At 36.3% G+C, this 15,857-nt stretch overlaps 1 protein-coding gene across 1 annotated transcript in view; it reads right to left on the bottom strand.

The window, feature by feature from the left end:
- Positions 1–254: 254 nt before the first annotated feature.
- Positions 255–15,857, bottom strand: part of THADA (THADA armadillo repeat containing) — a 106,263-nt gene continuing 90,660 nt past the window's right edge. Inside the window, 7 exon segments of the mRNA XM_032215562.1 lie at positions 255–668; positions 2,164–2,330; positions 8,955–9,086; positions 10,500–10,644; positions 12,560–12,632; positions 13,020–13,141; positions 13,392–13,807. Of these exon segments, the coding sequence (XP_032071453.1) occupies positions 342–668; positions 2,164–2,330; positions 8,955–9,086; positions 10,500–10,644; positions 12,560–12,632; positions 13,020–13,141; positions 13,392–13,807 (1,382 nt within the window). The 3' untranslated portion in view covers positions 255–341.

Raw genomic sequence — 15,857 nt, forward strand, 5'->3', positions numbered from 1 at the left:
ATCTGACATATTTCTACACATAAAAACAGGAAGAACAACTTACAGAATAAAATCAGTTTCACAGGTGGCCAGCATCTGTGCAAAGTTAAATCATTTCATTCCTTGCAGTAGCTATAAAAATTTTCTTGCCACAAATAAAAGTTACATATTTTCACAAGATGGTCCCTTTCTGATAAATTGAATGAAGACTTCAGTGGATTTATGTACAAGAAATATCTAACATTTCTATATAAAAGTTCTTTGTATTTGTATGACACAAAAAGAACTTCACCCATTCTCGGGTTCACAAATCAATTTACATTTGGTAACTGACAATGAATAAACTATGTTTCAGGTTTTTCCTAACGTTTGCAAATACTATTTCCAACTTCAAGCAAACTTAGTATCTTAAGGCAAAGTGATATTCTTTCATTCTGAATAGCCAACTTTGTAAATTCTACAGACTGAGAAAATTCTGGATTCGGAGGCATTTCTTTAAGAAGCTGTGTCACAAGTTGGGCCTGATCTGATGCTAATCTTGCCAACTGATAGAGCTTTCTTTGCTCACATGAACTAACATGAGTCACTGGTATAAGCAGAAGGAGATGTTTACTGAGCTGACGTACCTCCGTTAACTTCTCAGCCCAAAAATTTGTTTGTCCTTTGTCAAACAGGTAGTCATTTCCCATCTTCAGAAAAAGAAAAAGAAATGTTTACAATTGCCCAGATCAAATAAACATGCAAGAATGAATGCTCATATGTTATATAAGGAAACAAAAGTGTTAGATGTACAGTACAATCAGAATATACTGTAGTCGAATCAATAAAATTCATATCATGTTTGAACAACAGAATAACATCAAGCACCCTATTGTTCATGAAACCCAGAAAAGAATGATACCCATTCCTTGCCCTTATGACTGACCACAGAGATTTTCTTTGTTTCCTTCCTTCCCTCTACTCTTCAGCCTGGCAGTCATTTATCAAATTACGGTAAGTAACCTAGAGATTTTGTCATCCTCTTTCCAGGCATGCAATAAACTTAGCATAAGAGGTGGTTAAATGGATTGAAAATTGGAGGGCAGAGGTGGAGTCTTTCAGCACCTAATGTCAAGGGCAGGGGGGGTGGGATCAACAAGTCTGTCCCTCCCAGCTTTGAAAGAAAAGTGGCTTTCTGGGTGTGGGAGGGATTAAGCAAGGGAAAGCTTTTGGAAAATTCATCCTGAAACTGCCACCTTTGCATACAGGTAGCTACCTTCCCCAAAGCCTAGCAAGAGCCAGGAGAGGCTTGTAGTTTCCAGACAGCCAGCTGATTGGGGCAGAGGCCCAGTCCACAAGTGCAGCTTCATCGGCCAAACACAGAGGCTTGTTTGGAAGCCTCTCCAGCATAGGAACACAGTGCTGGCCCTAATCTAGCTGGGCTCTTCCTCCTGCTAGGCTGTTTCGGTTTTGCAAGGCTTTTTGCTGCTTATCTGCCTCCTTAATGGACTCAGTTGGGTGGCAGCCCCCCCCCCACTTCTTGAGGTATCCTATGCTCATTTAAGGACCTATGCATTTAATTAACAGTGGTATCAGGGAGAGCAGAGGGTGGAGTCATTAAGAGAGGTTCTCTGACTGAACAGTTGTCACCACTTGTCTTCATAATGAGCAGGCTTCATTATGGTTATAGATCGAGAACTACATGTATATTCCTATAGCCATATACTGCATCAGATTCATTTGAAAAAGAAAGCTACCAGCATATTTTTTAATTATTATTTTTTGCTTAATGTTATTGATGTGGTGGGCTTTTAAAAACTCAATTAATTCAAAGAATCTCTGAATTTTGATCAAATTTACAGAATGTGACATATATAGCCCTACTGTGTTAGTGTATTCCAATATCATTTGATAAATCAGAATAGAAGAATCATCAAGTTTGAGATTATAAACTTTGATCATCCAAATCTGGAGGCTAATTAAATTCATAGGTGAATTTACTAAGGTAAATAGGTGAAATTACTAATTAAAATTATACCGTGCTAATGATGAAAGTGAATTTTCAATGGAAAAAAGTTTTCATTGTTAATATTGATTCTAAGCCGCTTTCATATTTTAAAATAACATATCTTGAGTAATTTAGTATAAAATTTGATAAAACATCTGCGAACTATACAGTACAGAAACATGGGTTGACAGACTTACCACAATTGTAGATTTTAGATCTTTCAAATCATCATCTTTTAGCAGCCACTCCAATAAGACTGAGATTCCAGCACCCGTCTGTCCCCATAGCTGTAGCAGTTCACAAAGTAAGGAGAATGCTAAATCCAAAGCTAAGGTGGCATTTACTACATGGAAATCAAGTTCTCCTGAGGGAAATTAAAGAGAAATTGTGAACGGTATGTTTTTTAAATAGTACAGTATAATTATTAAAATGCAAATGCAATAGACATCTATTTATTCTGAATCAATGTTAAATCGTGGTTTACATCGGGGGGGGGGGTGTCCATCCTTGATAACTTTATGACTTGTGGATTTGAACTCCCAGAATTCTAGAGAATTCTGAGAGTTGAAGTTCACAAGTCTTAAAAGTTGCCAAGATTGGATAACCCTGGCTGATATCATTAACATTTCCATAACATCTTTGGATCCAACTGATAAATGTCTGAACATCTACCTTGGCTCTTTTTTTTAATCTAAAGTCAATCCACACAAATATTGGTACTGTTTACAATACACCATCTGAATGCTAGCTATATGCATACATTTCAAAATTCATAGGTTAAAAAATACATGATTTATTTATCTACTTAAACTGGGGAGTCAATTTCCTTTTTTGCATAGATATGTACCCCCAGCACTCATTAAATTCCCTGAACCCTTCCCAAAACAGATCTTGCCTCCTTCTGGAATATTACCCCTTATCACATCAAGAAAAGTGTGATGTGGTTCCCAAGCTGACAGAAATTGTGTATCTCCCTGCATGTAGTAGTGCTATGTTTGTTTGCATTATCAGTGAAAAATCCTGGTTGTCAGCTACACAGAGACATAAATTCAAAACAGGTAAAGGGGGAGGGGGAAAGTTCCATTAAAACATGAAATTGATTATTCAGTATAATTATAAAATGTATTGCTCATCAGTTTTCAGAATTGTAAATAATTGTAACATTTAATTAAACCTAGAACGTACATTTTGCTTTCACCAGGAATTACATAGTTAGTCTCTCTCTCTCTCTCTCTCTCTCTCTCTCTCTCTCTCTCTCTCTGTGTGTGTGTGTGTGTGTGTGTGTGTAATGCTTACTGATTCTATTTGAAGATTATTATTCTTTTAAAGTATTTTAAGTTTCAGGACAAGTGCTTTTTTTAAAAGATAGGACTAAAGTGTACCGAGTCATCCTTTTTAATCCATTTACTGTACAACTAACCTCCCACACATGTACTCATTTACAAGAAGGTCTTTAATGTGCCAGATATAAATATTTCTCTTGTACACTATTGTACACAAATCATGAAAGTATGAAGACATTACTTTCAATTTTACTGACTGGTCATATATAAACATTGAAATACACAACCTTTAGTGTTAAGAATGGGGTATTAATGAAAAGAAAAACATTCTATATGGCAGATAAACTTTTGTTTGTATACTATGAGGAACTAAACTGAACTTAACACAAACGAACAGTGTTGAGTGCTGATATTCTAAATTTAATGTAAGTATACATTGAATTAAATTCAATTACAGTAATTTCTCCAAGTCTAGTTAGTTGCTCCATTATTAAAGAAGCCCACTGTATTGTGGTGAGAGGATGAAATATTTCCTTATTGACATCTGAGGTCAGTAATCTAAGTGGTCTAAGTAGAGTCAACATAAAGTTTTACTGTGATTTAATTATGCTAGTTGGTGTCTGGAATTCAAGCAAAGGAAAATTCTTCTTCTATGGCCTTCTTCTATATATAAAGAAAACTACTTGCCTAGTTCTGGTGCTGACAAGTATTTAACATTGTATCCAAATTATCTAGAGTAGAATCTTACCAGATTCAAAACTTAAAACTGATATTTTCAGTACTTGCACCATTATAGACATTTTAGGCATTTTACCATTTTCACCAACTTGCCTTCCAATGATTGAAGCAGTTTTATGCTTTCCCAAAATGTTGCTTACCAATGCTGTCCACATTATAATAAAGCTTTCTGAGAAGCAATCAGCAACTTAGTTCTTTTCTTGAACGGCCCTGTTACTCAATACACTGGTCAGCAGGAATTCCCAGAGGGTATGCTAAGGATATTTATCAGTCACTTCTTTTATAACTGTATATAAAGCCTGCCTAGTTAGCAGAAGAAGAAAAATATTTCTTATATGTTTGACTAGCTGTTAAAATATTTATTAAATTTTACTAGAAAGGAATTTTTGCAGATCTTGTTTGTTCAACTTATTTACTTGTCAAGTGTTCATTGAAAATTACATTGGGAGGAAGTACTTTACTATGGTTTGCTAACTCAAAGAAATGTTGGACAACAATAATGTTTGAAACAAAAAGAACACTGGAAAATATATAGGTCAAGAAGTTAGTTACCAGTTTGCTTCTTTAACTTTGATGCTACTCTGATCAAAGGTCAGTAATATTTGTAAATTCAGGTTCCAATATCATTCATTAACACCACAGCAGTCATAAGGGAAATATATATAGATGTGCTGAAGAATTTTCTATATTCCAACTCAGTAGCTTTTTATATAATAAATCAAAAGAGCTGGAAGGGATCCAGTTGGTGATTTCCCAGTCACTTCCACAAAGATAGAATGCTCTGCCTATTGAGTAAGCACAGACTTGTAGTAGAAACAAACTTCCGATAGTAAAACCACTGCTCATGCTGTCCATATATACAAGCCAAGATATTGCAATTGAGTTTGGGCTGGACAAATGTGCCACCCTCACCACCAACAGGGGAAAATAGTGTAAACTGTAGGATGCCCTATGGAAGAGGCTGCCTCTGTTGGAAAGCTGATCCTTGCATTGGCTGAGCACTTCTTTCAAAAGCTGAAGAAAAACAGAAATATAAGTTGGGTGCTGCTGGTTTAGGAGCAGCCGGTGTACTGACAGCTGCCACAGCTTCTTGTGTGCTAGTAGCCTCTGACCCAGCCTAGGCTCCCTTGGGTGGATAAATGCAAAGACTGCAGTGACTCAGCAGAATGGGATGCAGAGGAGATGGGGAGTGGGGCACTATAGTCAGTTCATAAGGAGTATGATCATGTGGGGTCTGCAGCAGCTCTAACTTTGAAGCCAGGTCATAGGTAGCTTGGAGAGTGCATCTTAACTTCAAACAGTCACTAAAACAACCAGACATAAGTTGAGGACTACCTGTATTGTAATACATTCCAACTCTATTTGATGTCCTGAAGGCAGGACAAGAAGTAATGGATGAAAGATCATTAGATCCAACCTAGAATTGAGAAATTTCCTGACAGTGAGAACAATTAATCAGTTTAATGGCTTGCCTTTAGAACCTGTGGGTGGCCCATCACTGGAGGCCTTTGAGAAGAGATTGGACAATCATTTGTATGTAATGGTATAGGTCTCCTGTTTGAGCAGGGAGTTGGACTAGAAGACTTCAAAGGTCCCTTCCAACTCTATTATTCTATGTTCTGTGACCATGATGGCGAACCTATGGTACGCGTGCCACAGACGGAATGTGGAGCCATTTGTTAGGGCACGCAAGGCGTTGCCCTGTCAGCTCCAGCTGACTTTGGCCTTCTTTTAAGGCCGGGTTTGGCCCTCTGGAGGCTTCCTTGAAGCCTCTGGAGCGCAAAAAACCAGCCCTATGGGCAAACCAAAAGTTCAGAACTTTACTCGTAGGACCATTTTTCGAGCTCTAGAGCCTTTAGGTGGCTTCCCTGAAGGCCCCGGAGGGCAAAAAATGGCCCTACGGGCAACCCAGAAGTTCGGGAACTGTGACTTCCGGTTTGCTTGTAGCGCTGTTTTTCTCCCTCTGGAGGCTTCAGGGAAGTTCCTGAAGCCTCTGGAGGGGGCCTCCGGGGGGGGGGGGCAGGGGATGCTGTTTTTGCCCTTCCCAGGCTCCTAGAAAGCCTCTGGAGCCTGGGGACAGTGAAAAAAGCACACCAAAAGCAAGGGGAGTGCTGGTTGTGTGCGCGCACATGCAGGGGGTTCAGGCACACACACATGCTGGAGTCATGCGCATATGCGCACTGGGGTCATGCACATAGCATTATGGGTGTAAGCACGCATGCACACGACCCTACTACGCTCCCCCCACTTTTGCCACGTGATCCAAAAAACTGATATCAGGGGGGGGGGTAGATAGAATGAGAACTTTTTTAGCAATTTTAGCCTTAAACCAGGACTTCCTAGTAGGTAACACCACAAAAATAAAATTAACTTTCCTATATGCAAATGATGCACCCCAAGCACACCATTATCAGAAAACCAGCACATAAACAAAATGTAACCATTAGGCATGGTAAAAATAACTAAATAATAAGTGTAAGTATAATCTTTATTGTCATTGTACTTAAATACAAAGAAATAAGACTCTCTAGCTTCTAGATAGTAGCCCACAATTTCCACAAAGCTACAATTGTACAATATAAGGAATGACAGCCCATTAATTCCAATATAATTTACAAGTGAAGCATCTAATTTTGCAGTCTGTCTGCTGTGTCCCATTTAGTTCTCTTAAAACTGACATTACCGCTTGATCTGGTTTGCCAAGAACACTATACAAGTAGTCATCAACATACAACCATTTGTTTAGTGATCATTCAAAATTATGACAAATGCTGAAAAAAAAACCCTGGTCCTTATAATTGATCCTCACATTATCACACAACCTGCACATTCACATGATTGCAATTCAGGTGCTTAGCAACCATCTTGCATTTTCAACTGATTGCAGTTGTCCTATGGTCACATGTTTGTGATTTGCGACTATTTTTGCTAGTTTCTGGCAAAAAACCCACGCATTTGGAAAAACTAGTTTGCACTTACAACTATGGATTTGTTTAATGACCACAGTGATTCACTTAAGGACTATCATAGAAATGGTTGTGATATCAAGTCTGACTTGACTTATGATCCCAATGACCTTCAATGGAAATTCTGGTACCAATTGTGATTGTAAGCCAAAGACTATCTGTAATTTGAACCAAATATTACATCAGAAATCTTACTAATATAATTTTCTGAAATCTCAATATAAATCCAATAATGTATAACATTATGCATAGATAGTATTAATTCTTTAAGAGATACATTTATGCAGTCATTTACTACTTTGGAATGTTGAGCCTATTGAGGCTGTAAAAGAGCATTATTTCAATTTTGCTTTGAAAAAATATAAAAATGGACATCAGTGTTTACATCCTTAAATCCTCTGTAAATTTCCTAACAGGAAATAATATAAGTAATCTAGGTGTTACCCTCCATTTCTTAACCATGTTTACTTACTTCAACATGAAACTAGAAATTCATTCAGCTTGTCTAAATTACATTTCTTACACAAAGTGTTTATGATAGCATCTGCCTTAGGATAATGATATTTTATTTAACTAGCTGTCATTTTTAAGGGATGCCATTTTATTTTTATGCTCTTTAAGTGTGACTAAAAATACCAATGCAGATTTTCCAATCCTTACTTTCATTTGTCCTCAGACTTTCTTATCTGAAGTACTCAACAGAGCTTTTAACACTCCAATGTGTCTTGACAACCATCTTGTATTAACGGCAAAGTAACTCACAAAAATGCTGCTTCCAATTTGGTTGAGCAGCATCTACTATTAATTCCTCAATAGTTCCTCATGGCAATGAAAACTTATTTGGACAAGGATAAAGTACAGGTTTACTGCCCATTGGTTAACTTTTGAAATATTCATTAGGGTATTGATGATCTTGATTAGTACTGATGATCTTAATTAATTTCTTGATTAGGATAATGTTTTCTGATTTATTGTTTGTTATTTACACATTAAAAAACTAAGGAAACAATAAGATCCTCATTCTAGCTGCCCACACCCAAATAAATAGAGATTAACACTAGACAATCAGCGTAAAAACAATATTCAATTAAGGAAATCAAGACCCCTGACTATCTTTTCAAGTTCTCTAACCCTTAACTTATACATCTATTTCAATCCCACTTTTAAATTCTTATTTAGTCTTAATGATTATTTGAGCAGAGAGTTTTCACACTTACACACCCTTCAAAGTTCTATTAAATCACTTGAAAGAAAGATAGGAAAATCTCTGATGTTAGACATAGGCCCTTGAATTCATCACTGCCAACTACAGAGGATGTTATCAAATCATGAGTTGCAAGTGTGATTTCCATACATCTACCTAATGCTTAAAAAAAACTTCAGAAAAAGCAACTTAATTGCAACAACTTTTTAATTTATCATGTTTTATCCTTGTAGCTGATGCTTGCTTTTAACATACTCTTATTCTGAATAACATATAAAAATGAGCATAGGATCTATTGTAACAGCAGGACAAGCTGTTTGCTAAAGCGAAAGAGATGTATGAATTCTCTGTACCACCTTAATAAATTTTAATACTGTTAAGAACACACATATTTGCATTTACTGATTTTTGTGTGTGTGGGGGGGTGTTTCTTACTTACTTCAATATTGAGGCTTCTGCCTTCTTTAATGTGTATGCACAGTCCAAGAAGGTCAGTCTATTTTCCCTAACATCCTCCCATATTGCCATCCGCAGTATTAATGTTTTTAGTGAAGGCTTCCCACTTCCAGTGGTTTGACCAAGCATCAATTATGCATCTCTACCAGTGTGTTGGCAGAGTTCCTGTGAAAGAGTTTAATGCTCTGATAACTACTTCTTCCATGTAGAGATTGGCCACAATGGGGGACACCAGCAATCAAATATATTGTATGACTGGTTGCAACCCACAAAGAAGATAAAACTAGCACTTTCACGGAAGTCAGTCACATATTATTGATCCCTAGAAAATAATTTCTTACCTGTTTTCTTAAGTGTATTTTCTTGAGACAGAGCTAGTCTTATAACTCCAACAGCTGTATCCCTGACTATCTGTTCTTCGCTCTGCAACAGCTGAACAACACATCTCCAAAGGAACAAAGTGTCAGAAAGACCTGAGTATTTGTAGGAAGACATGTTAGAGCTGGATTTAAATACATGTTTATAAAATAAACATATTTTTTAAAAACCATTACATATTAAAGCTAAACAGACTTTCAGAATATCATGTGTCATTTTCCCTTTTGACTTTTATCCTAATGGACATGCAGTCCAAGCTATATTCAACTGGTTAAAGGCAGGCTGCTATTAAATATATCCCAATACAGGTAATCCTTGGGTTATAATAGCAATTGGAACTGTGATTTCTATTGCAAAGCGATGGACTTGTAAATCATGATACCACATGACTTCAACATTTACCAATGGCAATCCTGGAAGTTTCTGTTGCTGTTGTAACACTATGACCATGAAAGGCATTAAACTGAAAAGGCAAGTGTCCTAGGAAAGGGGCACAGAGGAATAGGTTATGTTGCGGGTGGGCTGGCATGGGCAGTATGTGGGTGCTGAGAAGTGTGGGTGAGTTTGGGGATGATTGCAGCAGAGCTGGCAAGGGCAGCAACTGGGTGCCGAGAAGTAGAAGTGAATTTGGGGGTGATTGGGTTACTGGGGCTCCTTAGGGAGAAAAAGTGGTATAACTGACTTCACTGGAGCGACTTGTAAGTATCACATATCTGTCATTTGCAGCAATGTCATAATCGTGAGCAAGGTGCTCATGGGCCCAGATCACAATTACTTGAACATCAGCACCTGTGATCACAACTTCACAGATGCAAATCCCCTTTCTTCGTTGCTTTATTTTTGAACTGTTGCTGAATGAATTATTGTAAGTCAAGGTCTACCTGTATTCTAAAACAACATTACTCTAAATCTAAAGTATATGTGTACATTTTTCCTGCATATTTATTTATTTATGACTCTGGTTTTTATACCAAATCAAAATAAATCTAAGAAGTGCACCATAAAACATCAAGAATATCAACAATACATGAATTAATAAATAACATCAATAATCAAGAATAATATCATCTCAAACACCTCCTCTTCATCCATCCAGAATGATTTTCGTAGCAGCACCAATCATCAGGTATGTGGTTCCTAAATATCACGAGTAAAGGCCGAGCTCTGTATGGTGATAAGGCATTTCTGAAGGATGGAGCTCCTGCAGAAAATGTCTGCCTGTGAATCTCCTCCCATTGCACCTCATATGGAATGGGAACCCCACAGCAAAGAAATCTTGGGAAAACTACTTGGAATAAACAGTCGCACAAAAAATTACCCCAAATCATGAAGAATTCTAAAAGTGATTACCACAACCTTAAACAATACAGAAGCAGCTTAACCAAGAAGTAAGCATAAACTATAAGACTTGACTGTACAAATTTCAGGGTGCGTTTTATTGTTATGTTGTATTTAATGACAGTGAAAAATAAATAACTTTTGCTTATTTGGTTTGCCTAATTACTTACCCAAGGGAAGCTTCTGATCAGTCAGGAAAAATGGTGTAATGCTCACAAGAATCTCCGCAGCAGCCAATCTCCGATCTGTTTGTTGTTCATCTTCACAGCAACAACTAACTAATTCAAGCCATTGTTTTGTCTCTGACTCCAAGTCCTACAAAACAAGTGCCATTAAAACTATTTCAATAGCCATCAATATTTTGCAAAATCAGAACTTTGTGCACTGGATAATTTCTAACACCCAAATTAATGGTCTTGTAAATTAACTGCTAAGAGCTAGCTGATATATTGATTAAAGATCCTGGACTAGAAAGTATAAAACTATGAGTTCTTGGTTTATTTTAACAACTAGCAAAATGATTTAAGGCCGGTCACTATCTCTCAATCCTAAGAAAAAGGCAGTGGCAAACCATTTCTGAAATCCTTGCCAAGAAAACCACAGGCAGGCTCTAGAAATCACTACTGACTCAAAAACAAGAAAAAAAAATTAAATGCTAAGAGTTTACAACATTTATATTATATACACAAGGAAAAATGGAAGATTATTTCAATATATGATTACTGTATACACAGAGAAGATTCAACACTACCTACTAAGGAGAAATGATAGGTAAAGTTGACAGATGGTGGTGAAATGGATGAATTTCTTTGATTAGAGAAAATACATTATCTACATCATCTGATGACTGGAAACCTCGTAGACTTTTGTGCAAAATTGAAAAAGAACAATTCGTGATTTATGGTTTTGATGATTAGATAAGATATATTATACACAAAAAGTGTAATCTGATGTGATTTCAGAGAGTGTTTAAAATATATTTCTTCTTATAACTGTTCTGAAGAATATTAATAAAAATATTAAAGGGTACTTCTTATATCTTTTTTCTTCCTTTTCTATTTTTCTTCAACTTTTTTGTTCTCTTGCAATTTTTGCTTTTTTCATTCCTTCCTTTATATTAATTTGTGTTAGTTTCTAACTTCTTGTTTAAAAGTACCAATAAATATAAATATACTAGGACCTGGTGGGTTTGGGAAAGGGGTGCTTGTACTTTGAAGACTGACTAAACATGGAGCTTTCCTTGAAGAGTGTGCAGAAGCTCTAACTGGTTCAAAATGGAGCTGTGCAGGGGCAGTTAGTTATGCATGTTCTGCAGTCTGTGCATATTGCGCTTTTGCACTGTGAGCTGCACTGGCTGCTAGTTTGCTTCCAGGTTCAATTTAAGATGCTAATAATAACCTATAAAACACTATAAGGAGCAGGTTACTTGGGGGATTGCCTCTCCTCTAATCATCCCATCAGGTCTGGCAGGAGGAGCATGTTGCAGGTCCTGCCAGTCAGGAAATTTCATCTGGCAGGAACCAGAAAGAAAGCCTTTTGTGCCCTGGCAACCATCCCATGGAAAATCATCTCTCCCCCATCTATACACACACACCCACACACCCAAAATCACCACCACAGGGATAGGATTAACTCTGACCGACCTGACTTTTTGCAAGGCCCTGAAGATATGATTTTCCCAACAGGTACAGGGGAATGTGGTGGAACTGGTACAGTAATTGAACTGATTCTTTTGATGAATGGGGTTAGCTCAGCTGTCAGTTGTATGTATTTATGATTTTTGATATACCTTTATATATTTTTATTTTAAAAGTTATTTATTTAATTCAAAACATTTATATAACCTCCTTTTGTATAACTCATAAAAATATTGTGTTTTATATAAATAACCAATAATGAATATTCAGCCTTTCCAATTGCATAAATTAAAAAAGGAGCATATGCAAAAAATCCAAAACCACTTTAGTGTCCATAAAAAATTAAGTTGTAAAAGATAAAAGCTAAGACAAATTTTTTTCTAAAGTTCTGTGAACATTTATATCCAGAAACCTTCCTCAGTGTGTTAGGATTAAATTCCTAATGTCAGGTTGTTTATACATGAATCAATTAATGTAAATGCCTCAAAAAATATAAATATGTTTAAAGATTCAACAGAAAATAATTTTGTACTTATGACTGTTTGTTAATCATAGTATAAATGAACAAACATTTGGTAAATAATTTTCCTTACCTCTTGCCCATTTTGTATAAGATGTACGAGTAACTCTGAGACAAATTTAAGGGATATGCTTTGAACTTCAATGCTGTAAAGATAAATGTTAACACAGATCCACCAAATTAAATCTTTAATAAAAATATTGTCATAATCAACAGGCAATCTGGCTAAAAATACAATAGTTCGTGCTAATTTGCTTTAAAAGCCTTATCTATTAAATATCTCCAAATATTTAAACCAACCCCTCCAAAGGCCATAAAATCAGGTGCGGTTACAAGATGTCTTACTTAAAAATTGGGATGTTTAAAACTGTAATGCCAGGCTCAATCATCATTTTAAATTGAAGAACCTGTATAAGATTACATTAAGATTTTGAAATAATGTTTTCTCTTTCTATATCAAAGTTCATTTTCATTAGGCAGTCTGCAACCAGTAAATATAGATTAACCAAATACAAAAAGACAAGACAGTATACCTGCCAGATGTATTTGCAATATTCATAATCCAATGCAAGAACTCTCTTGGATTCATCTTTATAGCATCTTCCATCTTTGCAAGCACATTTCTGAGGTCCATTTTATACAGAGCCTCTAATATCTGTTCCAGAAAAAAAATTAGCTATAGGAAATACTGTTCTGAGTTTAATTGGAATATATAACTGGAATTTAATTTGAGAGAGAGAAAAAGAGAATGGCTTATTATGCTCATTAAAAAACCCTCCCCTTTATGATCCTGTAGCCCCTATTCAGACATATACCAGCACAAAATTTAATTTAATTTTAAATTCTTATTTTATTATATGTAACTTATTTGCACTAAAGAAAAAGGAAAAAAAACAGGGGGTCACCTTGCAAAAACATTCAGGATGCTTTTCCTTAACAGCTATCTTAATTAGTGTGTCCTCCAAGCCAGACAGTAGATTCAACAGACCGTTTCCTTTTTCTTCCATCACATGTCTTGCATTCACTTGATGCAACCATAGCAGGATTGTTTCTAAGACTAATAAACGTACTTCACAAAAGTCTGAATGTAGCAGGTATTCAACTGTTAAACCTGGTTTCATTGTATTATTTTTAATAAGTAAATTCCTGTTTGCAAATCTAGGTTCTGCCATCACTGAACACATAGAGGTGAAGAGTCTGGTGATGCTCTGGAGAAACTGAGCAAGTCCTGGGACTGTAGGGGAATGCTTGATACCCGTTGCTAGTTCAGACTCCAAGATAATAGTGCTAATTTCTCCCCAAAATGTGTTCATATCTGTTTCTGAAATGAAATGAGATAGGGTGGTAGAATGAGAACGTATACAGAGAAGTTCAGGTATGGTTACCACACTAACACTTAAAAGCATGCCCAACCTATTTAAACACATATAAATCATGGTCAAAGGGAAGTAACACATCAAATAAATTTAGCCAATGAAATAATTGTGAGCCTTAGTTGGTGTATTCATTGTTCCCATCAGAATGCCTTCACCATTGTAAAGAAAGGAAATAATTAGCATATCTGCTTACAGAACTGCTATATCATTGGCTGTATACAAATAGCAATTGATAATCTTTAGTCTGGTGTCCTGAATGAGCAGGCATCTGAAAACTCTTACATCTTGCAATATCTGGTCAGCTGCCGAGAAATTTATGAAAGCCAGGATGTTGTAATGCTCAAGGTACTAGACTAAGTGTGAGAAGACCCAGATCCTAGTCCATCTTTAGTTTAAGAATCTTATTGGATGACTTTAGACAAATCATCTTAGCCAATTCTGTTTGTGCCTCAATATCAAGAAAACTGCAAGAATCTGGAGACTAAACACGTCCACTCCATAATTGAGGTAGAAGATCATTGGAATGCTTTGCGATAGGCGTATGCCAATTCACCTAAGATCAAAAGTGTATAATGTGTCTAATGTACTGTATGGAACCAAGTGCTGGCCAACCATCAAAACTGATGAGTGCTCTTTACATGCCATGGGGATGTGCATGCTCCATTGGTCATTAGGTATTTAGCTTCTATCTATCAGGCAATCTAGCAGCTGATGAGTGTTGCATCAATATTAAGAGAAAATGTGGGAAACATGCCTACAATAGTAGGACCACATTTTACAAGCAGCACCTCCCACTATTGCCTGCACTGCCTACCACTTTAACAATCCAATCAAGTGGTCAGACTCCACAACTGGCCACAACAAAGAATCTCATGAGTTGTAGTCCAAACATATCTGAAGGGGACAATGCTGCCTAAGGCTAACTTAATGTATTTAGACAAAAATTATAGTATCATACATACTGTGCTTACCTGAAAATACAACCAATTGAACTGAGCAGGACTTAAGAGTTGGATACAACACCATACAACACATTGCTATTTTATAGTTTTATTAAACAAACCACATATATACTGCAAAAGTTAAGATTGTAGGGGGAGGGGGAAAATAAATAGGAAAAGAAAATGAGCCTATATATTGTGAAACATAATTATTTAAAGCATGACATTTAAATTCACATAAACAGCATATTCTTTTTTCAAAAGAAAATCCATTATGGTTGCATAAGAATGCTAGTGATCTTTGTTATCAAAAATTAAGAACTATTATTCTTAATTTAGTATTCTAAAATACTTGGAAAAGGCTTTGATACTAAACAAAGATATTTGTGCCTCGTTATTTTTAGTTGTGGTAAATAAAACATTTTCTGTGGGGAAAAATACTTTGATCTGAGACCATGTTTTTTTATCTATTATCTTTTCTCCTTCAATGAAACACAGATAAATTTTGAAATTAAAAACAATCAAGCTATTTAGTATAAGTATCACTCTAGACAGATGAACTATTTTTCATATCCACTGCAACAGCTATCTGATCATTGCACTTCTGATGGGATTACAATATTTCTAGCAAACAAATCATAACTTGGAAACCAGCAAAAGTATCCAGTAATATATGCTTACTAATATAGGCTGTGTGTTCTCAACCTCTCATAACTTGAGCTCCACCAATTATTTTCCAAGAACCTGGGTCATACCTTGGAAAATGGTTCTTTCCCAAAATAGGGGAAAAGAGAGAAGATTAATGCTTCTGTCTTTCTCTGACACTCAGTCACACACACACATACACACACCAATAAAGGAGAATATTTCTGACACACACACACTCGCAAATAAAGAAGCATATTTGTAACTCTGGGTTGAAAGGAGGGGGCCTTGGGGCTCTCTAAGCTTGGTTTTCTTGCAGACACATAATTACCCAAACTAGGAAACCAGTAAACAGTATCTGCTTACCTGTCTGAATAAATCTGCCCAAATAATACCAGAGAATAGTAGC

The sequence above is a fragment of the Thamnophis elegans genome, chromosome 4 (assembly GCF_009769535.1).
Source record: "Thamnophis elegans isolate rThaEle1 chromosome 4, rThaEle1.pri, whole genome shotgun sequence".
Taxonomy (NCBI): Eukaryota; Metazoa; Chordata; class Lepidosauria; order Squamata; family Colubridae; genus Thamnophis; species Thamnophis elegans.